This window comes from Bos taurus, unplaced genomic scaffold (assembly GCF_002263795.3).
Source record: "Bos taurus isolate L1 Dominette 01449 registration number 42190680 breed Hereford unplaced genomic scaffold, ARS-UCD2.0 contig_X_unplaced, whole genome shotgun sequence".
Taxonomy (NCBI): Eukaryota; Metazoa; Chordata; class Mammalia; order Artiodactyla; family Bovidae; genus Bos; species Bos taurus.
This window is the reverse complement of record NW_020192294.1, coordinates 203,089-230,722: the sequence shown is the minus strand read 5'-3', so window position 1 is coordinate 230,722 and position 27,634 is coordinate 203,089. Positions and strand designations below refer to the sequence as shown.

The following is a 27,634-nucleotide window of genomic DNA, read 5'->3' as shown; positions in this document are numbered from 1 at the left end:
GCATTGGCAGGCAGATTCTTTACCACTGAGACAGTTGGTAAGCCCTTATTATAATAGTATGACTTCACAATTTTAATTTTGGCTGCATTATTTTCTTGTTGGTTCAATGGTTTCCAAATAGCTGAAATTTCTACATAAGTGAGATATCACATAAGGGCACTTTCTTCCCACGTGAGACTATTCCTTTGCTTGAATCCCTACAGTCTGGGCAGAAATGCCTATTTCTATGTCATTATTTCCTCAATTATAGTACTTTTCCACTCAGTAAAGGTGACCGTGATTTTGAAAATAACAATTAATAGCTAGTGATTGATTACTGTAATTTCTATGTATTGATTATAATCTAAGTTTTTAATTAATTAATTTTTAGGCAGAGCAGATGACAGCCTTCAGATAGCCAATGCCATTCTCTGATATAAGCTTTAGAGTCATTTTCCTCAAGAAGATGCAGTCCAGGCATTCAGTAACCTTGACTTGAGACAGTCACTGAGAAAAAACAGGTGTCCATCAGAAAAGTCGTAGATCTGGGAAAGAAATATGACATTGCTGTACACTGTCCCAGAAATTGATGCAATCACTTTTCTCTCCTTTTCCTCCCCTTTACTGGAATGGGAACTAGACCCCGGCCACCTGAATCTCAGGCTTAGGGAATTCAAGTAAGGAGGGCAGGCATAATAAATCGGCACCCCGCCCCCAACTCAGCCTAAATCCGAGACAGAGGAGAGTCTGACTCTTTGTTATGTTGTCTGGTTTTTTGTTTGTTTGTTTGTTTTTGTTTGAAATGTGTGGTTCAGAGAAAGCAAGGATGGTTAAGGAAGTCTGGCCTAATAGTAGAGAAAGCATTTGGTGAAGTAAAAGTGGGGAAGGGTAGTGTACACGAATATAGATGGAGTCAAGACTACTGTCCAAGACCGGTTTATTTTTTTTCCCTCTCTCTCCATTTTTTGTTTTGTTTTGTTTTATTATTGAGTGTGTAAGTCCAAGACTGATTTGAGAGAGAATGAAAAGATCTTTGACAAATATCTATAAGGCTAAAGTGACTCAAACTCTCTGCTATCCATTTCAAAAACTGGCAAATAAAGTCTTACAAAAATTGCTTTTGAAGTTTGCCCTTTTTTTGTGATTAAGATTAATATCTGTTTGAATTTGAGCCTGTCTCTTATTTTTTCCAGAGCCATTTGGTCTAAGCATCGTGGAAACTCAGAACAGAATCAGGATCTTGAAAGACCATGCAGGTTATCTTCTTTCCTTTAGGCCCTCAAGTGCACTGAAACTATTTCCCACCCCACCCCCACCCCATGAACTGCCCTGTTTTTCAGTAATCTTAAAGGAAATGCTATTTCACAGAGTAAAATTCATGAAAATTTATTTTCCAACAGAAAATATAAAGACGTGCCAAGTTTTCTTTCACAAAAGCAGTTACTCAAACTGTCACTGCAATTTTGCATGATTGGAGTAGAATTTTCTCATTTAGAGTTCTTTAAAGTGCCTATGGTTACTCTCTACATTCCTTACAAGGAAAAATTATAATTATAAAAGTATGAGTCGCTTTTTCTACCTCGTAGCAAAGTATAGGCTGAATTTATGTATTTATGGTACTGAACTCTTTACTTGCTAAGCTATTTTGAAAAATAATTTTGTTCATGTAATACTGATTGAACATTTACATTGTTATCATGATACTAAGTTTTGGGAATTCCAAATGTCTAAGATACTTTTCTTGATGTCTAGTTTATCTTCTAAGGAGAAGACACAGATAAACAAACACATGAACATACATACATACATCTACATATTAAAATTTTGTATAAGCAAAGTTTTCATACATATTAATTATATTAAGTCACTCATATGTATGTTATCTAGTGATTTCCATATATAACAAATTGATTAATTTTTGTAAAGCCCCACTTTTATTAGAAATAGATGAGAATGTTAATGTAGTTATGTCTATATATCTTCAGGATTTGTTTTTCTGTTTCTGTTTTCTTTATTATGATGAGTACATCACTTTTATAGTAAAAAGGTAATTACAGTGATGTATGTGAATTATTTCTAAATAAAACTGGAAAAAAGAAGCAATTAATAAACTCTTCTCATTCCATAAAATGCATGCTAACGTGATAGCAAACAAATTCAGGTTGTAGACATGGCAGTTTGATGAGCCAAAAGTCTAAAGTTCAACAAAGATTTTAAAGAACTGTACATAGCTTTAAAGTCAGCATATTAAGTGGAACTGATTTGCCAAAAGGGGTACGATGAAGAAATTTTAAGTGGACATCTTTCCACAAAAATGCAAATAACAATAGAGAAAACTATTGTCCAAAACTACATACTTTCTATTCACTTAAGGAATGGTTTCCCGGTCTCTTCTTTTAAGAAGTTGATTCTTTCTTTTAAAGGAAGCCTTGAGTAACCTCAACATGTAAAGAACATAGAAGTGGCTCTGCTTTGTTTAAAGGAGGTCCTGAGGTCCTGAGGATAACCCCGGAGAAGGCAATGGCACCCCACTCCAGTACTCTTGCCTGGAAAATCCCATGGATGGAGGAGCCTGGTAGGCTGCAGTCCATGGGTTCACTAAAAGTCAGACATGACTGAGCGACTTCATTTTTACTTTTCACTTTCCTGCATTGGAGAAGGAAATGGCAACCCACTCCAGTGTTCTTGCCTGGAGAATCCCAGGGACAGGGGAGTCTGGTGGGCTGCCGTCTATGGGGTCGCACAGGGTCGGACACGACTGAAGTGACTTAGCAGCAGCAGCAGAGGATAACCCAGCCCAACACGCCTTGTCCTCCCTTCAATTTCCTGTCTCCAGTGTCACTTCTGAGGACTCTTTGGCTCTAGGGAGTTTGAATATCATCAAGTTTATCCCCCCTCATATCTTGTTTATCCCTACTGGGGTTATGCCAACACTATGTAAACTTTCTTCACAAAGGAAATTTCGATCTAGAGCCTGATCAAATGAATATAGAATTGAAATTGAATGTTTAAATGAATGATGCTTGAATACGTGAAAGTACTTGATTGCTGACACACAACTCTGCTTACCATGTTTTTCAAGATGTTGACAGCAGCTGTCCACCAGCCTCGGGACCTGCCTGTAAATAGGATTCAGGCTGAGTTTCTTATCTCTGGCTTTTTCTTTTTTATTTTGAGCCTCAGCAGGCAAGGAGAGCTGTAATGCTTCCAGCAGTCGAGACTGATTGTCATCAAGATCGGTGATAGAATCCACTGACATTGCACCCTGCAAATTATATACAGACATGAACAAAGAGTACAGATGGAGAAAATAAAAACTGCTTCGCCCAATGCTGTCCAATAAATACTTTTGCCCACTTAAAATTATACTGTTTAATTGTGCTGTTTCTATTTTAAAAGGAAAAAACCAAACACCTTTTGAAAAAGTTGGGAAACCTTCACGACATGGGGTAAGGTACTGACAGTTACAATTTCAACAATAGACAACTTTTTCCAAATGGAAGACAAGAGATGGCAAACATACAATTAAAATAGTTTGACCCAACCACTTCATTCCTTGAAACAAGAAAAAAAATATCACATACTTGATGAATGAGGTAAAGTCAGAGAACGCTTGTGAATTATAAAAAAACAACAACAATTCAACTATGGCTCTAGAAAGTAGATTTTAAAATAGGATTCCATAAACAGTCTTAGTTTGGTTTTCCCCAGAAGTGGCACAATGTATTTTATTAGGGGAACAGTCCCAGGAGATAGCTGTAGGGGAGTGGGGAAATGAGAAAGGCAAGTGAAGGCAGCCAGCAAAGGGAGCCTCGCCAAGCCCGTGACAAACCTGTGCGCAGCTAGAGCCCAACTGCCCTGGGAATCTGGACGATCGTGTCAGTCATGTACCTCAGAGCTATTCCTGCTAAGGAGCGAGGGAGCTGAAGTATTTACCACAAGTCTCCAGAGTCACTGATTAAGGGCAACTTCTGGCAGGGGTAGGGAGGCGACATTAATGTCTTCCTACTTGCAGGCTGTCATCTGCACGGGTGGGTGTCTCTGGCCATCAGAGAGAGCCTCCAGCCAAGAGATGAGGTCAATGACAGGTGGAAAAAAGGCTGGAACGCTAGGAATGGTTAAGAGCTGAGGGTAAGGGCACAGGGCACCCATGATGTCTGTATGGCCACCCACTCTTTGATGAAACCTAGAGGAAGAGGTTGGCAGCTGCTGTCCTAGCAAGGCCTGGACAGAGGGGAGGGCATTGGGGAGGCCCATTGCCTGGGCTCTAGAGTCTCAGAAAGCTCATACATGGCATTTCGGTGTCATTGCCTTGTAGACTTATACACACAGTCTGAGAGATTATGATGGGACTGGAAGAACACTTCCATCATGCAAATTCAAATATTCCAGGATGCTGTCATTTCTTCAATGGTAAACACAGGGAAACCCTGGAAACACCGGTGGGTGGCTCAGGTGCCCCTGAATCTTGGAGAGGTTCTAAATGTTGGAGGCTGACTGAGCATTGTGGATGTTAACTGGAAAGTGTCTGGGGTTTTAACTAGGGTAAGAGTTGATGGCTGGAGATGGCAGATTTGGGCTTTCAGGCAAGAGGAAAAGGAGAGATCTCTCAGTGACCCAGGAAGTTTCAGAGATATTTATCTCCTGATTCAGCTAATCATCAACCAATTTGCCTAGAAACTCAGCTTTCCTGGATTGAAATGTGAAATCTGAAGTGCTAGATAATAGCACGGTGCCTGGAACACAGTACTCACTTAATAAATGGAGCCATATTACTGTGTGCTATGCTAAGTTGCTTCAACTGTGTCTGACTCTTTGTGACCCCATGAACTGCAGCCCGTCAAGTTCCTCTGTCCATGGGATTCTCCAGGCAAGAATACTGGAGTGGGTTGTCATGCCCTCCTCCAGGGGAATCTTCCTGACTCAGGGATCAAACCCATGTCTCTTATATCTCCTGAATTGGCAGGCGGGTTCTTTACCACTAGCACTACCTACCATGTTATTACAGTATTGATTTGAAAGAGGATATGTGTGTGTGTTTCTACAGTTATGTTGGAGAAAAAACCCACGCCCTATTGATAAGAAAAAATCTCATTGTTTATAAAGTAAGTGTAAGTAAGTGTTAGTAGCTCAGTCCTGTTTGATGCTTGGCAACAACCCCATGGACTGCAGCCTGCCAGGCTTCTCTGTCCATGGGATTCTCCAGGTAAGAATACTGGAATGGGTAGCCATTCCCTTCTCCAGGGGATCTCCCCCACCCAGGGGTCGAACCTGAGTCTCCTGCATTGCAGGCAGCTTCTTTATCATCTGAGCCACCAGGGAAGCCCTGCTTATGAAGACCAGTAGCAAATTTACTTAGCCAGGCATAGTTCTTAGATGAGTGAAGAGATTAACAAAAACACTTGGCCCTGCCCTCAAGCCTCACAGTCTCACCGGAAATTCTGGTAACAACAGAAGATCACACTAGAGCAGGATCAGTGGTGATGTTGTAGAATGTTCTGAATATCATGGGTAACCAAGGAGAGGCACCCAACACCTTTGAAAGGGGTCAGGGAAAGGTTGTGAGGGTGTGTCAGGTGTCTCGGGGCCAGCGCAAATTCTCCCTGAACGGGGTTGTTGACAGATACTTGGACACAAACTGTATTTCCAGTTTTCACATAAGCCAAGACTCAGAGAATAACCTTAGAGCTTTTCCGTTGTCCTAACTTCAGTGTCAGAGAAAACACTGGCCAACTCACCCTCCTCCTGGGCCGAGGAGCCGGCTCCGGGGTATTGGGAGACGTTGACTCATTTGGTGTTTCCGAGGTGGAGCTGAGAGATGAGTTACTGCTTGAGAGTTCTTTGTTTTGTCTTTTATTTCCAAATGGGAGGAGGGAAGCCACAAAATCGGAGGCATCCTTGTGCTCGTCCCTCTGCGAGTCCTGCTTGAGTTTATAGGCCCGGTCATTTGCGATAACTTGGGATAAGGGCATTCCAAACGCTTGTGGGATGAACTCTGGAATCAAAAGAACAAACATTCACTTTCAGAGGAAGAGCAGACCAGGGAAGACTCTCAGTCATGTTGCAGACTGAAGGGCAGACATATTCAAATGACTATTTTCTGAAGAACTGATTCATCCCAAAAATATAGAGGTGACTTTTGGGTTTGTCAGGGAGGCCAAAGTTTCTATCTCAGTAAAAGAAAGTCAGTTTGTTTAAAGAACAAGGGTTTTAGAAATCTAGGCTTCCAGCTTTTCTCCATGTATCTCAAGAATGTTTAAAGGAAATAACTTTATAAAGAAAGGTGACATTTTTGATAGGATGAACATGGTCTATACAGGCCATGGAATTCTCCAGGGCAGAATACTGGAGTGAGTAGTCTTTCCCTTCTCCAGGGGATCTTTCCAACCTAGGGATTGAACCCAGGTCTCCAGCATCAGGCGCATTCTTTACTAGCTGAGCCACAAGGGAAGCCCAAGAATACTAGAGTGGGTGGCCTATTCCTTTTCCAGTGGATCTTCTTGACCCAGGAATCGAACTGGGGTCTCCTGCATTGCAGGCAGGTTCTTTACTAACTGAGCTATCAGGGAAGCCCCCTCATAAGTACACCATTTTACAGACTTAAGTCTTTGATTGATGTCTCAAGAACCCCCAAAGCTTACAAGGCCTGAGAAGACTCTGTGCATATACATTTATTCAACAGGCACTTACTGAATACCTATATGTACTGTGTCAAGCTATGCAGTGGGGAGTATGCTCTTGTAGGCTTCAGAATGTGGGGTGGGGTAAGGGAGTAGAGAATCATATACATAAATAATTATAATTGAGTCTATCATGTGCTATACTGGCTTCCTTGGTGACTCAGTGATAAAGAACCCGCCTGCCAATGCAGGAGACCTGGATTCGATCCCCTCTGCGTAGGGAAGAGCCCCTGGAGGAGGGCATTGCAACTCACTCCAGTATTCTTGCCTGGAGAATCCCATGGACAGCGGAGCCTGGTGCGCTATAGTCTACGAGGTCTCAAAAGAGTCAGACACAACTGATTGACTAAACCACCACCACACGGGCTGTTAAGAGAGATGCAGAAAGCCTGAAATTCAAGTAAGTGGTTACACTTCGAGGTTCCAAGTCAAAGACCAGCGCCTGAAATGACAACCCAAGAGGCAGAGGAGCAGCTGGGGAAGGAGTTTGTTCAGTTCTTTCTTTGTGTTTTTTGTCCCCACATGCTGCCTCCAGTTGCTGGGTTTGTGCTGTCACTCTCGTGATCTACATTCAAGCCATTCTCCTGGCCACACAAAGAAGTGGGTTCTCAGCACCAACTATCTGGTGAAGGGCCCAGGATATAATTTGTTACATCCTCCAGGAAGGACAATTTTGGGGAAGGAGCATCACGGAGATGGAGACAGTCGCATTCTGGATCTCTAGAGTAAATCCATTTGTATACACATACATTGTAAGCACACCAGTCCTTAGGGCCAGGCATTTTATTGGTAATACTTTACATTCATGCTGAAAAGCATTAAAAATTAAATTAAATGGATTATTTCTGTGAGGCTCAAAATTACATCTCCTAGCAGCAGAAACTGGAGTCTAGCCTCACCCTTGTTTTTATAACCCTTGTGAATAAAACCAGAATGATCAAGGGAAAACAATTCAAAGGTTGAAAAGGCGAACATTAAATCACGTGGAAAGAGGCTCTAAAAGGTTTTCCCCTTTGATCCATGGCAACAGCTTGAACATCACCGGGCTAGTACTCAAATCTGCAGTAAAAGCAGAAATGGCACTTGAAAAGTCTGCACCTCTTGTTCTGTCAAAACATGCAATTTATTTTGAAGTGAAAAATCAAAACTTCCACATTTCTGGATTTTCAGAGGCTGCTTCTCACCCTCTATCACCAAACTAGTCGACACATGATGATACAAAAAATAATTTAGGCATTTGTTTTGAGGATCAATGTGGACAGGGTAGTAAGATCCAATAGTCACTGCTGGTAAAAAAAGGTCATTTTCACTACTAGCAAAATTAGAGACCAAACAGGCAGCTCAGGATTTATTGTGTTTATCAGTGCTATCTTGTCTATGGGAATAATCAAATAGTTTTCCTTCAGAAAGGTTGGGCAAGTCTAGGAACATGTATATGGCAAGGCTGATAGCTATTTGGAATACATAAAAACTTTTGGAGAGTAATAACACCAGAAAGGACATTGATAAATATATCAAATGACCTGTGTCTGCTCAAGTAGGTATATTCATAACAGGGATTTAATATGACATGAGGAGTATTGATTTCTTTTTGAGACATGTTATCCATATAAAGGGAACCAACCAGCTTCGGCTAGAGATTTCTAATATCCTTGGCAAAAAAAGAGAAATACGGTTTCCTTCGGTATCTGTCATTTTTCATATCTAAAAGTCTGTTGCTCTACTTGTAAATTGGAATCATGGAATACAAATGAAGCAGATGGAATACATAAAGTCATTCTCCCCAAATGACTCTTTCACTTCTCTTTTCTTTCCATTCAAGAGATGCAGCCACGTATAACAGGTTTTTATTTCTAATAGGCTTTCTTCCCTGGCTGAGTTTATTTATTCTTTCAGTGGTAGTGTTTTGATGTAATCTCTTTAATTTCTCATTGCCTTCTCCGGAGAACTCTCACAAGCTTGAGAGAGGAGATAGATCCCTCTATGCCCTGAACTTGTGTCACAGAGTCTAGTCTCTGGAAAGTTCTTGGCAGGGTTCCTTGCATATAATTGCTTCTCGAAATGTGGTTATTGTAAAAGCAAGGATTTAGCCCAACCGGGTTGAGCAAAACCTTCCTTTTTGTGTAAATAAAGTGCTGGGCACAGGCTTATCTGTGGGCTTGAACCTCTTCTGTTGGAGGGAAAAGGAAATCTACGGACTCTGTGCTGATAGCTGTTAATAAAATTGATAATGGGTTTTTCAAACCATAAAGACATTAACCAAGAGTCAGTGTTTTGGGGCCAGGGACAGTGTGTATCACATTCTGATCTATTGTCTGTGCTTCCTGAGGAGATGGCATCCCCTGCCATCCTCACTGCAGACTGTCTCTGTTGCCTCCCCGTGGTCCTGAGCCCCTGGAGGTGGTGTGCTGGTCTCTCAGCTCCCTGCAGCAATTTCCAGATCCTTCCCTCCCACTGCGTGGCTGAAACCTTGGGCTGCAAGCTTCCTTGGCACCCCTGCTCATTGCTATCTTCTATCCTGGCAGTCAGAACCCTTGGCCACCATCATCCCAGGTGACGTGGATGTCTACCTAAATGACCCATCTGATTCTCTATCCTCACATCTCGACTTCCTCCTCCTCTTCTCTTTTCCTGCATGCCGCCTTTTTCACCAGCTCCCTTGGTCCCAATCCTGGACCTTACCTTCACCAGAACTAAGTGCAGGGCAGCAAAGGAGACACAGATGTAAAGAAGAGACGTTTGAACTCAGAGGGAGAAGGAGCAGGCAGGATGATTTGAGAGAATAGCACTGAAACATATATATTACCATATGTAAAATAGATAGCCAGTGGGAGTTTGATGTATGATGTAGGGCACCCAAAGCCAGTGCTCTGGGACAATCTGGAGGGATGGGGTAGGGAGGAGAGGGCTGGGGTTCAGGATGGAGGGGACACATGTATGCCCATGGCCGTTTCATGTTGATGTATGGCAAAAACCATCACAATACTGTAAAGCAATTATCCGCCAATTAAAACAAATTAAAAAAAAAAAAAAAAAAGCGATCTGGCATCTGGATTCAGGCTTCCTCCCTCCACTGTTGTCTCACACCTCCAACCCAGATCATGTTTTATACTGCGGTGTGACAGTCTTTTCAAAGATACCATTAAGCCATCCCTCCTTAATTTAAAGAGTAGTAACAAATACCTGATGTTTCAACTGTTATTTAATATGACACAGAATGAAGTTGTATCAACTATTCTTCTATAGGGGCTACTTCACAGCTCACATGTAGTAACACGTCTAGACAGGGAGGGACAATAAAACATGGCATGATGTCATTTCAGCATAAAGAAAGGTGCTAGACCCGGACTATCACCAGAGTTTACGTCGATAAACATACGGCATCATCCGAAAGTATCCTGTAGAGTGGGGACCTAGCTCCCAGACCTAGGCTATGGTAAAACCTATTCCCCTTGTGCTCTGATTAGAAAGAATATTAACTGGAACAAAGCAGCTATTTTTAAACCTTTTTTTTTTTCCCCAAAGTGATTCTTTTTGACAGAAGAAAGAAATTTTCTGAAGTTCTGAAAGTTGAAAAAATACTTTTGGGATGCCAAGTAATTTAACTAAGAGAAATGAAGGACTTAGAAGTATTCTGTATGAAAATATATGTTTTCTGAACCAGCATCAATCCTGGCTTCCAGATGGAAATTATAAGTCATATGGGCACTGCTTAAAGTGGGAGGAGGGACACAGAAGTGTCACAGGATCTGCTGCATATTATGTTAAGGCAATTTAGTAAAACACGGGACATGATTCAGTCTGATTGAATCAATTAATATAGCAACAAATCAAACATTTAATGAGTCACTCTATTGGGAGAGCAATTTGATTCTAAAAAGCTGCTCCTATCTATTTTTAGATGACTTAACCCAAAAGGTCATTTAGAGTTTCCTGTTTTCCTTCTTTTACTCTTGAATTCAAATGATTGTCATTTTTCACATGTGCAGCTGTTATGAACCCAAATGGTAATATTGGAATGGAAGAAAACAATGTGAACTGGCCACAACTGTGAGAGCCCTGCGCACTGCTCCATCACACCCTGGTTCCCAGGACATCCATGTGATGGACGTGTGGCCATACACAGGACTTTCTAGTCAGGAAAAAAGCCATGTCATTAAGCTTGACTTAAGCCTAGGATATCATCTTTTTAACTATCAAAGCTACAAACAAACAAACACAACCACCTCTTATGCCATATATCTTGATATTTCTTTCCTTAGTTGGATGCATGATGTATCCTTTCCTTGGAATCACCAGAATCCACCTTCCTTTTCCCAGCCAGCACACCGTGCAACCTCATAGAACACTGCCAAATTTTCAGTGAGCCTATATAATATCTAAATACAATTTGGTCTGAAAAATGTATACTAGCCCAGTGCATACTGGTTGATTACTTCCCCTGGCCCTTCCTGCCCAACCTTTTGGAGAAGCACACATACATCTCCCTCTGCTGAGGGAATTAAAACATCTGCAAAAAAAGAGAAATGCTCATTCTGTTTCATTTAACATGAATGGGCACTTTTGAAGAATCACCTCAAGTCTACACTTTGAGTGTTCAGATCCCAGTACCAATATCATCATCCTAGAATAAACAACTTTAAAGATAACACATTACTAATATCAGTCTGGATGATCCCTTTAATAAATCTATAACACCGAGGATCACTCTAATCTAACGAGATAAAGATGGCTCATGGCAGGAATAGGATGAGTAAAAACTCTAGTTTAAAAAAGCTACCCTGGCTACTAATATTTATTTAAAATATAAGGCCATGAATTTATGAATTAATTGAACAGAATACAATTTTTCAGACAATGATGGGTAGCTGAAGAAGAGCAAATATTGTTTGCATTCATTATGCTAGCATTAGATTCTGCTACAGTAGACTGTGCCCTGATGAGTAAACTGGTTAGTATGGACCAGAGTTCTCATCTTAGAAGGTGCACATTGGTAGTTATAAAATGACTCGTGCCCAGTACCTATAGAGACCAATGGGGTCAGATTTTCAGGGGCACTGGGATATTTAAAGGCTTCACAAATTATTCTACCAATACAATGTAGTCAGGGGCAGGGATCCTTGATATTTTCATGTCCTTTCCTCCAGCTGGAGGTAAACATTTGAAATGTCTGGAGATATTCTGGTTGGGGGCAGTGGTACTGGCATCGAGTGGTAGAGACCAGGGACGCTTATATTAAACATCTCAGACAATGTGCAGGACAGCCCCCACAGCAAAGAACTGTTTCGTAGAAAATGTCAAGAGTCCCAAGATTGAGATATCATGCTCTAAGGGCAGTAAAACACTAGTTTTCTATTCTCTAGAATTCTTTTTAAATTTTATTTTTAAAATTTATTTTTTAATTGGAGGAAAGTTGCTTTACAATATTGTGATGGGTTCTGCCATGTGACAATGCAAATCAACCGTCATCATACACATATCATACATATGTATCATATATATCACCTCCCTCTTGAGTCTCACTCCCCACCCACCACCCCACCTCTCTAGATCATCACAGAGTGCCTGCAACTTCTCGCCAGCTATCAGTGTCATACATGGTAGTGTATATATGTCTATGCTACTTTCTCCATTCGTCCCACTCTTTCCTTCCCTCACTGTGTCCGTAAGTCTGTTCTCTATATTTGCATTTCCATTCCTTCCCTGCAAATAGGTTCATCAATACCATTTTTTTCTATTAGGATTCTTTATCTCTTTTTAGTCCAAGAACCAGATGTCATGACCCTTTAGGCACAATTCAAGATATGGGTGTAGAGTCTGGGATCAGTGGTCTATCTAGGTCTTGTCTAATACTTATCACAATGCATTTATTTTTATACCTTTGATTTCATTGCCTTTCATTACTTTCAAGCAGAAATTTGATCATTATATAAAAGAACGCCAAGGCAAGACATATGGCCTCCCTTACTCAACACTCATTCACTATGACACATAAAATGGAAATACATTCATATGACCACACCACTCAGCAGTCATTTCATATGAAGACATAGAAACAAGCCACAAAAAGATACGCTGGGCTAATGGGGCCCAGGTGCCCATTATGTGGGCTCAATGAATATTAGTTAAAAAGGAACACAAATACCTCTGCTGCTGCTGCTGCTAAGTTGCTTCAGTCATGTCCGACTGTGTGCAACCCCATAGACGGCAGTTGACCAGGCTCCCCGTCCCTGGGGTTCTCCAGGCAAGAACACTGGAGTGGGTTGCCATTTCCTTCTCCAATGCATGAAAGTGGAAAAGTGAAAGTGAAGTCGCTCAGTCGTGTCCGACTCTTAGCGACCCCGTGGACTGCAGCCTACCAGGCTCCTCCGTCCATGGGATTTTTCAGGCAAGAGTACTGGAGTGGGGTGCCATTGCCTTCTCCGCCAAATACCTCTGACAGAGTGGCTAAACTATTGGTTTCCTAAATATCCACAGAAGGGGACAGTATGAAGAGAGTCAACCATTCCCAAAACCCACAGGGCAAAAAAAAATGAGCATGCTGTGATCTAACATTACAATGCTGACAACAGCCCATCTTCACTAACCATGAGGATGAGACTATTTCTTTCCAGTAGAAATGGTAGGCGAATCCAAACTCTTTGTCATTCAACTAGCCCTGCCTAACTATCTAGATTTGCCAGACAGCTGGTTAGCGTTAGAGATGCTATCCATGGCTACTCAACCCAGGTTTTCCTTATACACTGCTGATTGGCCAGCTTCATAATTGGAACCATGAACTTGGCATGAATCATACTTTGCTCAAACCAATTGAACTCATCAGTTCAGTACAGGGCCACTCTAACACAAAAGAATAGACCCAAACTGCCTTTAATGGCATTCCACTGTAGACATCCAGTTTACATAATAGAGTTGAACCACGTAAATCAATGCAATTCAGAAACCCCAGCAAATTCAACCAGTATGCTCCATGGAAGACACATTTGCTTTAGTTCATTCTGTCTTTTACCTCTGTCTTTGTTTTTCTCCTTCCCGAGTGAATCCAGTTTCTTTCTCAAAGATTTCTTTCTCTTTTGTCCATCTGTAAATATTAAAAAAATGAAAAGTTGTAAAAACAAGCAGATAAATGACAGTTTACATTTTCAATAAATACATTTCAGCAGAAGTGTGACCTCTCACTTTACTCATAATTTGGCATTTTATTATTTTTTTTAATTTGGCATTTTAAACAGAATATTGGCCTTGAAAATACGTGAAAATTCTTAACTTGGATTGAACATATAGCCAGAATCTTGGTGTGTGCTCTTTAATTCGATTTCAACCATGGAAAGTACAGAAAACTTGTTTCCTTCAGAAGCCATTTAGTTTTGACACTTAGATATGTTTGCTTTTACTATTACATGAGTTTCTTCATATTTAGGCAAACTAATGTCATCTCAAATTAAATCTCCATGAGAGGGGAGTCAACAGTACACACAGCTTTGACATCCATGAGCTAATAGAGTGTAACTGAATAAGGAAGTGAATTTGGGGTCCATAGAACTCAAATCTAATCATTGTTACACCATTTACTAATCTTGTGACTTTGGATAAGTCTCAGGGTCCTCAACTATAAAATGGGAATTTCATGGAGTTGTTGTGAAGACTAAATAAAATGTTGCATATAAAGTGCTTAATGGAGAGCCTGACACATTCTATAAATTCAGATCTGCTCTCTTTCAAGGTAGGGGGGTCGGGTTTCATAGTATTCCATAGTATGGCTATACCATAACTTAATTAACCATCCCCCATCACCCCCACTGACGGACATTTGGGTTGTTTCTAATTTTTACTAGAATAAGGAAGGCATTTATCCTTTTAGCATCTTATATATATGCACTTGCAACATATGTACTTCACTGGTGAACTCACTAAAGAATATAGATACCTTCTATATCAGTAGGCAGCTGCAAATGAACTCCTAGTATGTCATTATAAAATATTGGCAGTCATCATAGTGAGAATGTGTTTTGGAATAATGCAGCTGTCCACTTCATGTGTAGGAAGTGCAAATCAGGACTCTGCACTGCTACCCATCAGTAGAAATGCAGCCCATGCTGCAAGGAACCTTGGGTTTTAAAGGGGATTAAGAATTGTTATTTTTCACAAGATATCCTTAATAGTGTAGTAAAGCAAGAGATTGAGTCCAATACAACTTAAAGGCAAGACTGTTATCAGGACAAGACAGACTAGGCATTCGTCAACAGAAATGAACATTCCTGGGATCCTCATGGGGCTGCAGATGTTCCCCACACCCCCTCTCTGAATTTTTGGAGTCAGAAGACATCACAATATAATCAACAGGCACATGCAAGCCCTCTTTCCCTTCAGAAAGCAAAGGATATACCCATAAAATGGACATAATTCATGACAGTCTTCACTTTTGCAGTTATAAAATATGTAGGTGAAAATGATGTAAATCAGTTGTGATGTGGCAAAGAGCCATCAATCTCTTTCATCATGTGTATGTTCTTATCTTCAGTATCTAAAAGATGATCTCACCACCGGGCCTACCATGATCTGTTACATCATATAAACATTAATCTCTATGTGTTACATCATATAGACATCACAGACATTATCATATAGACATGTTATATCATATAGGCATTAAACATACTAATTGCACACGATTCTAATCTGTTCTTCAAATAGAACTGACAGGTCTTTTACTTTGCAATGCTGTGGCCACCTGAAGCAAAGAGCCAACTCATTGGAAAAGATCCTGATGCTGGGAAAGATTGAAGGCAAAAAGAGAAAGGACAGCAGAGGATGAGATGGTTGGATAGCATCACCAACACAATGGAGATGAATTTGAGCAAACTCTGGGAGATAGTGAAGGACAGAGGAGTCTGGTGTGCTGTAGTCCATGGGGTCACAAAGGGTCAGACATGACTTAGCGACTGAACAACAACAATACTTTGTTCATCAGTAGTTCATATCACCAAATAAATTTGACTATATTACAAGCAGATTCCTTTAAAAATTCTATCATCTCTTCGTTTTAATAGTTGAGCCAGAAGAAAAATTAAACCATATATTAAATCCTAAGGGATTTATTTTTCATAACCAGTGGACATATCCTAAATTTCAAGCAAGTTGTCAAAGAACCAGAATACATGTAGGATAGGAGACATTTTCTTTTAAGATAGAACAACTTTTTAAAACTTTTTTTAAATTAGAGGATGTAGGACATGTGTAGATGTGTATAAATATAAATATACAGTGTAAGTAATAATGAAGAATTCAACTCTCACATAACCAGCAGCCAAGTTCAGATGTAGACTATTGCTAGTACCCGAGGAGCCTCCAGAGAGGGCCTCATACTGAAGGTATTCTTTCTTGCTTCAATTACATATTTTAGTCATTAATACTTGCTAAAAATCACTCTGTTGAGGCAGGTAGTGAAAGTGTGTGACTTAGTTGTGTTCAAGTCTTGGCGAACCCCACCAGGCTCCTCTGTTCATGGAATTCTCCAGGCAAGAATACTGGAGTGGGTAGCCAATCCCTTCTCCAGGGGCTCTTCCCAACCCAGGAATTGAACCCGGGTCTCCTGCACTGCAGGCACATTCTTTAAAAATGCCCCTAATTAAACAGAGGTGAACGTTATTAATAGGCAACTAGACAAAATGATGGATGATGTGCAATAACATGTGAGGAGGCATGGCTTTAGCCATTTTCTCATTTAAAATCCTCAGGAAAAACAAACAGAGCTGCGCAATAAAACTGCTCACTCCTTCCTTGCGATCCGTCAGTAGTTTTCTGATTGACTCTTTAGTTTTTGAAGAATGTCTTTTGTTCCCACAGAGCATAGAGAATCTGCTCAAGAGACTGCTGTACCATGTACTTACAACCATACAGAACAGTTTATGTTCAACCCATCATTCCTCAGATGCCAGAAAGTGTGATAAGGGCAATTCTATCTTGTAAAGTAATTTAAGCTTCCTGCGGAGAAGGCAATGTACTCTTGCCTGAAAAATCCCATGGACAGAGGAGCCTGGTGGGCTGCAGTCCATGGGGTCGCGAAGAGTCGGACATGACTGAACGACTTCACTTTCACTTTTCACTTTCATGCATTGGAGAAGGAAATGGCAACCCACTCCAGTGTTCTTGCCTGGAGAGTCCCAGGGACAGCGGAGCCTGGTGGGCTGCCGTCTATGGGGTCGCACAGAGTTGGACACGACTGAAGCGACTTAGCAGCAAGCTTCCTGACTATCCATGCTGCACAGCAATGTTTTTACAGTGCAAATAGTGATCAGCATATGCTTAGAACCAGATATGGAACAACTGACTGGTTCCAAATTGGGAAAGGAGTATGTCAAGGCTGTATATTGTCACCCTGTTTATTTAACTTATATACAGAGTATATCATGTGAAATGCCAGGCTGGATGAGTCACAAGCTGGAATCAAGATTGCTGGGAGAAATATCACATCTTCGGATGTGCAGATGATACCACTCTAATGGCAGAACGTGAAGAGGAACTAAAGAGCCTCTTGATGAGGGTGAAAGAGAAGACTGAAAAAGCTGGCTTGCAACCCAAAGTTAGGAAAAAAAAAAAAAAAAAACTAAGATCATGACATCTAGTCCCATCACTTTATGGCAAATAGAAGGGAAAAAAGTAGAAGCAGTGAATATTTTATTCTTGGGTTCCAAAATCACTGAGGATGGTGAGTGCAGCCATGAAATTAAAAGAAGCTGTGACAAACCTAGACAGTGCATTAAGAAGCAAAGACATCACCTTGCCAACAAAGGTCCGCATAGTCAAAGGTATGGTTTTTCCAGTAGTCATGTACAGATGTGAGAGCTGGATCATAAAGAAGGCTGAGCACCAAAGAATTGATGCTTTTGAATTATGGTGCTGGAGAAGACTCTTGAGAGTGACTTGGACAGCAAGGAGCTCAAACCATTCAACCCTAAAGAAAATCAACTCTGAATATTCATTGGAACGATTGTTGCTAAAGCTGAAACTTCAATACTTTGGTCACCTGATACAAAGAGCTGACTCATTGGAAAAGAGCCCAATGCTGGGAAAGATTGAAAGCAAAAGGAGAAGGGGGTGGCAGAGGATGAGATGGTTAGATAGTATCACTGATTCAATGGACATGAATTTGAGCAAACTCTGGGAGATACTGGAGGACAGAGAAGCCTGGTATGCTGCAATCCATGGAGTCACAAAGAGTCACCTCCCTCAAATAGACACCATATTTGACACCACAAAGAGTCAGACATGACTTAGCAACTAAACAACAACAATATGCTTACTAACTGGTCCCAGAGTGGGCACTATCTTATGGGCTACAGTGACCTGGAGAGAAAACTGGAGTCACACATCCTGATCAAAGGCATCTTGGACAAAGCACTAGAGGATTGCCCTCCATGTGCCTGCAGGAGACCACATCCTAGATGGGAGAGCCCACAGACATACATGAAACAACAGCAGGTGGTAAGACAGCAAGCCTTCCACAGCCAAGTGACCAGAGGAAAGGAATCACTGGTATGGAGTGTGGTTAATCCAGCCATCTTGAAAGAGGCCAGTACCAAACAGGGTCTCTGGAGAGTTGAGAACAACAAAACATGAGCTTGTCCCTCTAGGAGAGGCTTTTCATGGTCTCACTTGCTGTCAGGTAGTGGTGGTTTCTCTAGCTAGATGAGAAGCTCTCTGAGGGTAGAACCATATCTCCTAGGCTTTTGTCTCCCTCCAGGTAAGGAGCACAGGGCAGGGCATGCCATGAGGACTTGTCAGCACTGTCTATGACCAGAAGTCAGATGGAGGTTTTGGGTTGGTTCCAGGAAGAGCCCAGGACCACTGAAGTATACAATTCCTAATTTTAATCAGATAAGATCAGATTCAGAGAGTTCAGTTCAGTTCAGTTCAGTCACTCAGTCATGTCCGACTCTTTTCGACCCCATGAATCACAGCACACCAGGCCTCCCTGTCCATACCAACTCCCGGAGTTCACCCAAACTCATGTCCATCGAGTCAGTGATGCCATCCAGCCATCTCATTCTCTGGCGTCCCCTTCTCCTCCTGCCCCCAATCCCTCCCAGCATCAGAGTCTTTTCCAGTGAGTCAACTCTTCGCATGAGGTGGCCAAAGTACTGCAGTTTCAGCTTTAGCATCATTCCTTCCAAAGAAATCCCAGGGCTGATCTCCTTCAGAATGGACTGGTTGGATCTCCTTGCACTCCAAGGGACTCTCAAGAGTCTTCTCTAACACCACAGTTCAAAAGCATCAATTCTTTGGTGCTCAGCCTTCTTCACAGTCCAACTTTCACATCCATACATGACCACAGAAAAAACCATAGCCTTGACTAGACGAACCTTTGTTGGCAAAGTAATGTCTCTGCTTTTGAATATGCTATCTAGGTTGGTCATAACTTTCCTTCCAAGGAGTAAGCGTCTTTTAATTTCATGGCTGCAATCACCATCTGCAGTGATTTTGGAGCCCCCAAAAATTAAGTCTGACACTGTTTCCACTGTTTCCCCATCTATTTCCCACGAAGTGATGGGACCAGATGCCATGATCTTCGTTTTTTGAATGTTGAGTTTTAAGCCAACTTTTTCACTCTCCTCTTTCACCTTCATCAAGAGGCTTTTTAGTTCCTCTTCACTTTCTGCCATAAGGGTGGTGTCATCTGCATATGTAGAGGTTATTAAAGAGTATTTTCCATATTAAGCTGATTCTAGAGATACTAAGGGTAAAAAATATTGTCCAAGGAAAGACTCATTTTTGGTGACAGATGGAAGAGTAAGGGTTACTTTTGGGGAATGGTGACTGACTGCAAAGGGGTATGAAGGAGCCTCCTGGTGTGCTTAGATTGTTCCTTAGCTTGATCTGGTTGTTGGTAACATGATCCATGAGCTATATGTATTAAAAACCCATTGAGTTGTACGTGTGGACATTCATATTTATTTACATCACTATATATATGTTATTCCTCAATAAAAATAACAAAAGACTTTGTCATTTTTATGGAATGGCACCAATGTAAAAATTACATGAATCGAATGGAGATGCAAACCCAGCACAAAAGTCTTGCACCACCAGAAAGTTCTCGTACCTCTAACTTTTCTAAATATCTGAATGCCCATGATCTCATCCAGCAACCATGACTTCCTTGTGACACAGGCATACAGGGACAATGAAGAGCTGGGTGATTTTGGAGTATGTACTAGAAGCTGAGCATCCATGGTCTCATTACATTCTCATAGCAGCTCTACAAAGCTCACACTATTATATTTTGTGATTTTATAGATGATGTTAGGAGAGGTTAAGTAACTTGTCCAAGGCAGAACTTGGTAAGGGATACATTGAAAAACTTACACCCAGGATTAGCCCACACCAAATTGGTCCTCTTGATTTCTCACTGTGCTGTAGTGAAGAAAATATGGTGTCTATTTGAGGGAGGTGACATTAAAGACCAGATACAGGGAGCAACATGTCCAAAGTAATACAGAGTTACAGAGGAAAGAGAAACTAACAATATTAGTTCTAAATGTTCACCAGGATGGGCATCGATTATTTTTGCATGTATGATATTATCTAATACATATCAGCATACAATCCACTCATGTAGCCTTTTGATCTATCTATCTTGCAGTTGAGAAAATTAACATCAGAGAACTAAAGGAAACTGTCCCCAAATCGCAGGACTGGTAGGTGGTAGAACTGTAATCCAAACTCCTAATACAGCTCTTTCTAAAAAGCCTGACTCTGTCTTGAGAGGGGTGGCTTGGAGAACTCAGATACTTGTGATGAGAAGCTGAAAATCCTTTGTTTAAGGTCACTAGGCGTCTGCATCATGAGAGATGGTTCTGAAGGTATTTGTAAAACAGGGGCTGTTCATCTGTGAGGGTCATTTAGACTCTGCCCTACAAGAAGTCTGAGTGATGGGCAAGAACATGGTAAGGCCCATTCCTTAGTGAAGCAATAGCAGAGAATGGATGTAGACGGCCAAATTCAGAGATGCACCTGGATATGGGACGGGGCATCAACATTTAAGTCCCTTTAAATTCCTTCACTCACAGAGTTCCATAAAGATCACATTATTGGAAAGGAGAAGAAACTGCCCGTGCAAATTGCCTGAGACATGAAATGAAGTCAAACAGAACTAAGTGCAACTCTGGGGACAAAACCCTCTTCTGATGCTGCCACAGAACTAGTCCAGTGGGTTCGACATGACCGTACCCACTTCCCCACCCCACTACTCCAGTTGTGTTTAGCCTGCACAGTGATTGATTGATTGATTTAATTGAAGTATAATTGATTTACAATGTTGTGTTAGTTTCAAGTGTACAGCAAAGTGATTCAGTTATACATATATATATGTGTGTATGTGTGTGTTCTTTTTCAGATTCTTTTCCCTTATAGGTTATTACAAAATATTGAATATAGCTCCGTATCCTATACACTAGGATCTTGTTCATAATTTATTGTATATATTCAGATCGGATCAGTCGCTCAGTCGTGTCTGACTCTTTGCGACCCCATGAATCGCAGCACACCAGGCCTCCCTGTCCATCACCAATTCCCGGAGTTCACTCAGACTCATGTCCATCGAGTCAGTGATGCCATCCAGCCATCTCATTCTCTGGCGTCCCCTTCTCCTCCTGCCCCCAATCCCTCCCAGCATCAGAGTCTTTTCCAGTGAGTCAACTCTTCACATGAGGTGGCCAAAGTACTGCAGTTTCAGCTTTAGCATCATTCCTTCCAAAGAAATCCCAGGGCTGATCTCCTTCAGAATGGACTGGTTGGATCTCCTTGCACTCCAAGGGACTCTCAAGAGTCTTCTCCAACACCACAGTTCAAAAGCATCAATTCTTTGGTGCTCAGCCTTCTTCACAGTCCAACTTTCACATCCATACATGACCACAGAAAAAACCATAGCCTTGACTAGACGAACCTTTGTTGGCAAAGTAATGTCTCTGCTTTTGAATATGCTATCTAGGTTGGTCATAACTTTCCTTCCAAGGAGTAAGCGTCTTTTAATTTCATGGCTGCAATCACCATCTGCAGTGATTTTGGAGCCCGGAAAAATAAAGTCTGACACTGTTTCCACTGTTTCCCCATCTATTTCCCATGAAGTGGTGGGACCGGATGCCATGATCTTAGTTTTCTGAATGTTGAGCTTTAAGCCAACTTTTTCACTCTGCTCTTTCACTTTCATCAAGAGGCTTTTTAGTTCCTCTTCAGTTTCTGCCATAAGGGTGATGTCATCTGCATATCTGAGGTTATTGATATTTCTCCCGGCAATCTTGATTCCAGCTTGTGTTTCTTGTATATATTATTATATACAATATATATTGTATATATTTCTTGTATATATTATTATATACTAATATATATTGTATATATTAGTAGTGTGTATATGTTAATCCCAAACTCCTAGTTTCTCTCTCCCTTCCTTTCCCCTTTGTAATCATGTTTGTTTTCTATGTCCTTGTATCTATTTCGGTTTTGTAGATAAGTTCATTTGTACCATTTTTTTTAAAGACTGCACATATAAGTGATATCATATGTCTTTTTCTGTCTGGCTTACTTACTCAGTATGATCATCTCTAAGCCAGACGGAGATCTGCAAAAACTTAAGCTCTAGGGCGAAATCTTGGGAAGTTCACATAGGTGTCTGGATTCCCGACCTCTTGAGGAAGGTGCGAGAGCTGGCAGCACCAGTACCGCAGTCCTCAGGCTCACCCCAGGCCAGCAGAGATGCCTGTGCCCCTGAGCCATGGCACACCTGGCAAGCCTTGGAGTTTGCGACTCCATCCTAGCCTACAAGGGAGGTTCTAGCTTGTTTCAAATCTTCAAACAAAATTCCTGCAGAGAAAAGTTGAAGGAATGCTTTTTGGCAGCACCTCTCCCACTTTCCCCAACCACAGCTGCCTTGCTATTTACTTGCACCAGAAAAACAGACTCTTAGAGAACGCAAACCAAAGGAATTCATAGGCAGTGAGGGGAGCACAGTCACAGAGTAAGGAAAAAATGACATAAAAAGACACACTTGGGTGGCAGAATGGGAAGTGGCCTTTTAGAAACTGCAAATAATTTATGCCATGCTTTCTCAGCCTTGGCATGAATGACTTGTGGGGCTGGATAACTCTCTGTCCTGAGGGGCTGTCCTCTGCATGGTGGGGTATTTAGCAGCATCTTTGGCTTTAGTTTACCAGATGCCAGAACACCCACCCGTTCTCTGTTGTGACAAATGATAATGCCTCTGGACATGGCCAAGTGTCCCTCAGGGACAAAACCACTCTGGTTGACCACCACCGGTCTGTGCATAACTCTACCTAGAGAACAGCTATGGGCTCAAACCATGTGACATCTGAACTAGAAAACATTGCCATTTTCTGACCGGTCACAATACTCAACTTTAATCTCAGTATGTGTTTTTAAAGAATAATATAAAAATGTTTATGAATCGATGAGCCTTTATATATAATGATGAATTTTGGACACAATAACAAGTTCTATCAATTTATAAAGAAACGCAAGTCTGCCTATAGCTATCTTTATACCAAGTCCTGATTACAGGTAGGGGGATACAGCAAACTCCGTGAGTCAAAAACCTTCTATTTCTTTCCATGAAGTTTTTTTTTTTTTTTCTCCTCTGATGGGGTTGTGGGCAGGGAGGGGGACATCAGATCGTGTCATCTGGTGGGGAACAGTTGTGTGAATGGAGCATCTTTAGCATTCAGGGAAGATACAGGGAGACCATTTCTTCTTCTTTTTTTAAGAGGGCTAAACATGGTGAGGGTGAAGAGACCTACTGGCCAGCCCTTCATTGGCCAGAACTAGGATTCTGGAGGAAATTGTAGGAAGACACTTTTGTCAGCAAATGGAACTGCTCAGCAGTGAAATGTGTAGCCTCACAAAAAAGCACTGCTCCCTGTGGCTTCACTCTCAGACGCTCTCTGTCTTGTGGCCCTCACTCTGCGGGGGGAACTATGGCATGAGGAGCCCTTTGCAAAGGGCTCTGTGGTGAGGAAGAGGGGTCTCCAGCCAGCAGCCAGGCGAGCGAGCCTGGACCCTGATCCTCCAGGCCAGTCACGGAGGATGACTGCACTCAGATGACTGCAGTCCCGGGCCAACTGGATGCAAACCTCATAAACCAGAACCGGAACCGGAACAACCAGGGTAGGGTAATCCCAGAAACTGTATGACAAGAAACATTTGTTAGTTTTTAAAAAAGAAAACATAATGCTCAGCTAAATGCATGTAGTATCCTAAATGGGATCCTGGAACATAAAAAGGATATTATTAGTGGGAAAACTGGTGAAATCTAGTGTGGCTTCCCTGGAGGCTCAGACAATAAAGCATCTGCCTGCAACGCGGGAGACCTAAGTTCGATCCCTGGGTTGGGAAGATTCCCTGGAGAAGGAAATGGCAACCCACTCCAGTATTCTCTCCTGGAGAATTCCATGTGGTTGCAAAGAGTCTGACATGACTGAGTGACTAACACTTTCACTGGTGAAACCCAAAGTCTGTAGTTCAGTTGAGAATAACAAACCAATGTTGGTTTCTTGGTTGTGATAAGGGTACAAAGGTTATAAAACATGCTATCATTAGGGGGAACTGGGTGAAGGGCATAAGGTTACTCTGTATTATTTTGGTAACTTTTCTGCCAATCTAAAATGACTCCCAAATTAAGCATTTGTTTTTTTTAAATGCCCTTTCCCCCAGGCACTAGGTGAATTCAAGCAACGGCTGAAGACTCATTTGTCAAGCATGTGAGAAAGTGGAGGCTTGTAGTGCTCACTTAAGTACTTCTGAAACACACACATAAAGCTGAACTTTATGGCAAGAAGGTGACTCACAAGCCAGTTTCTGACCTAGCTGAAACTATTGAAATAATCTGCCTAATCACATCCCTCCGATCTGAAAGAAAACATGTGTCTAGGCCAATATAAAGAATCCATTTTATCGCCATTCTGTGTAGCATGTTTTCTGGAAAGGGAGTGGACAGTTGAGAGGCTTGACCAGATCTGTTTTTTTGGCACTGGTGATGTTTTCATACATGGCTAGTTAGACGATCTTTAGATACCTCCTATTTCTTAGGTTCTCTAAATCGTTTTTCTTTTTAAGTTATCTAGACTTGGTACCTGTCATGTGCATCCAAGAACACTGATTAGTACAGAATCTGTTTACTTTTCATGTTCTGATGCCTATTCTGATAAGCCAAAATGTAGTTTTAAATCAGATGTGTGAAAGTACATTAGGTGAGTTACAATCCACAGTTACAATCTGTGGATGTCTTATAAAAGCAGTTACTAAAACTATGTTTAATCCTTCACTAAAACTAAAATTCATCCTTTATTCTCATCTGCATCCCCTTTCAATGGCTCTCAAGCCACAGATCTCCCCAAAATAAGGTAAGTGAAAGACTATACCAGATATTTTATTTCCAGTTTGGAGCTCTGTCAAAGAAGTAATAATATTATTTATGGCCCCTGGCACCTGAAGGCCATTCGTTGGGCCCACACTCCAAGTCTAGTGTTTTTGGATAATTAATCTCACCGATGTAAGTTAATATGGCTAAATAAATCAGCATTGGAAAACAATATAGGGACTGATGAGAGCTGGGCAACCAAAACACCAAAGTCATATTCCAGGAAAATTCGAGCTGGACAATGGAGCCAGTTACTGCCACACACATGCACAGTGGAATGAGTTCAAAAGAGCCCCTGCCACTTTGAGTTGCCTGCTTCATATTCAAAGTACATCCCAAGAAAAGGAAAGGAGAGCAGCCTGGACAGGAAAGAGTAGTAGTTACCAGGAAAGTGGCCACCTCTGCTTCTTGGCCGGAAATGTGGCAACAATCCGAGGATAGGGGAACCATTGGAGCCAGTGAGATACTCTGGCCTAAGAGTTAAACTGGGATTGACCCCATATATTTAGGACAGGAGCCAAAGGAGGGCTCTCTCCTCTCTTCTAAAATGAGTAACCTCTGTTAAGGGATGATGTAGGGTGCACAGTCCTCAGCAGTTGCAATTGCCAGGCTCCAGAGCACAGGCCTGGGCTTAGCTGCTGTGTGGCATGTGGGATCTTCCCGGATCAGGGATCGAACATGTGTCTCCGGCACTGGCAGGGAGATTCTTTACTACTGAGCCACCAGGGAAGCCCCTCAGATTCAGTCTTAAAGGATGAAGTTACCCTTCTCAGGAGCCTTTGAATTTTGGTGGGGATTTCTCCCAAAAAATCACATGGTGCCTGCTGAGTCTAGGAAATCCGTTCTTGTCCTAAGCCTCTTAGTGTTTTATTCCTAGTAATCCAAACTTTTATCAAGCAAGTGTTCTACTGGTGAAAAAAGATGAGAAAATCTCAAATTCGGGGCGGGGGATGGGGGGACACTGATAGTTTTTTTCAGTGGAAACTAGGGCTCTAGAGAGTGAAAAACAAGAATTCTGGAAGAAAACAATCTACATGGAAAAAGTGCAAAACAATGTATTGGAGTCCAAACTGGCTCTGCCTTTCAGTCAACTTTGAACCTCACTGTATATAGAGATATTCATGCTATTTTCAAAAAATATTTCAGGCTATGGACTCTTGGTTATTTCATCAAATCTATATAGGTTAAAGTTTCCTTTTATGTATCACCTTATCCTTGGCAGTTTTTTCCATTAACCTTGATTGAAATAGAAAGCAGGTAGAAACCGGGTCAATGAGTCATTCTTCTTAGTTTAAATTCCAATCTATCCAACACTATTTCTTCATCCTGCTATCACCTTGTGGATTAGAGTTTTCAAAATCTAATTTCCAAAGTGTCTGTGTTTCTTGGGGAAGGAAATATTTATGGTATTCTTAAGCAATGCTGATGCCTCTCCTTAGGGCCACGGCTCCCCAAAGTACTTGAGAAATGTAATCCCCACAGTTTACATGTTGAAGTGGCGGTGAAATTATCAAAGCCATGGTCAGAAACTAAGAACATTCTGTGAGTCTCACTGTTGTAAAGAAAGACAGATCTTGGAGATCACGCTTCCAGCTAAACTAAACACTAAGAAACCTTTCTCCTTTCGTGTAAATTATTTGGCAAGGTAATTGAGTATGAGTGAGTGAAGTCACTCAGTCATGTCCGACTCTTTGCGACCCCATGGACTGTAGCCCACCAGGCTCCTCCATCCATGGGATTCTCCAGGCAAAAATACTGGAGCGGGTTGCCATTTCCTTCTCCAGGGGATCTTCCTGACCCAGGGATCGAACCCAGGTCTCCTGCATTGCAGGCAGACACTTTAATCTCTAGTTCTGAAATTTTTTCTCAAGAGGAAAAAAAAAAAAAAGGCCTTGTAGATTCTTGAACCTCAAAACAAGTAAGGTTCTAGTTCAGAAAACATTGAGCTATTCGATTTGTCCAGCAGTCCCATTATTCTACCAAAATGTGAGGTAGAAAAGCTGTCTGCATGGCTTGGATGCCACGGGCTTAAAAGCTCAACTATGGTTTTTTCCTTAACTAGGCATTCTATGTAATCACTGCTTACTGTAATAACTGGTCGTGAACAAATTATACCCTACAAAGACCTTTTCCTTGCTGTCATTTTTTCCACTTTCAAGTACTATGAGTTAAGAAAAAAATAAATAAAGGTATAAGCTCGTGATCCAAAAGAACAGCTCTGCTGTTACCTTCTCTCAAACTAGGAGCTAGTCTGCCCTTCCAGGCTCTTGAATGTATGCTCTTATTGTGCATACATTGAGTTGAAAACAGTATTTTTAACTTAGTCTATGGAGGTATTGTATTTGCAGAAACAAAAGTGTCCAAATATCAGGACAAGAAAAATGGCTTTTGGCAAGTCATTTCCTTAAGTTATATTTCTTTCCTGGAGCATAAAGGAAAGCAAGGAGGTAGGAGAAAAAAAAGACAGAAAGCATTCATCCCAAAGAAATATCCTAGATTAGTAACTCAAGGATATTAAATTGCAAATTAGAAGAGTTTCAGCATTATT

General features: G+C 41.4%; 1 protein-coding gene across 1 annotated transcript in view; it reads right to left on the bottom strand.

The window, feature by feature from the left end:
• The window catches only part of ARHGAP6 (Rho GTPase activating protein 6), a gene marked incomplete at its 5' end in the record, with an annotated part of 87,763 nt that overhangs the window by 44,702 nt on the left and 15,427 nt on the right, over window positions 1-27,634 (bottom strand). Inside the window, 3 exon segments of the mRNA NM_001191354.1 lie at window positions 3,049-3,244; window positions 5,718-5,974; window positions 13,669-13,740. Coding sequence (NP_001178283.1) covers window positions 3,049-3,244; window positions 5,718-5,974; window positions 13,669-13,740 — 525 coding nt within the window.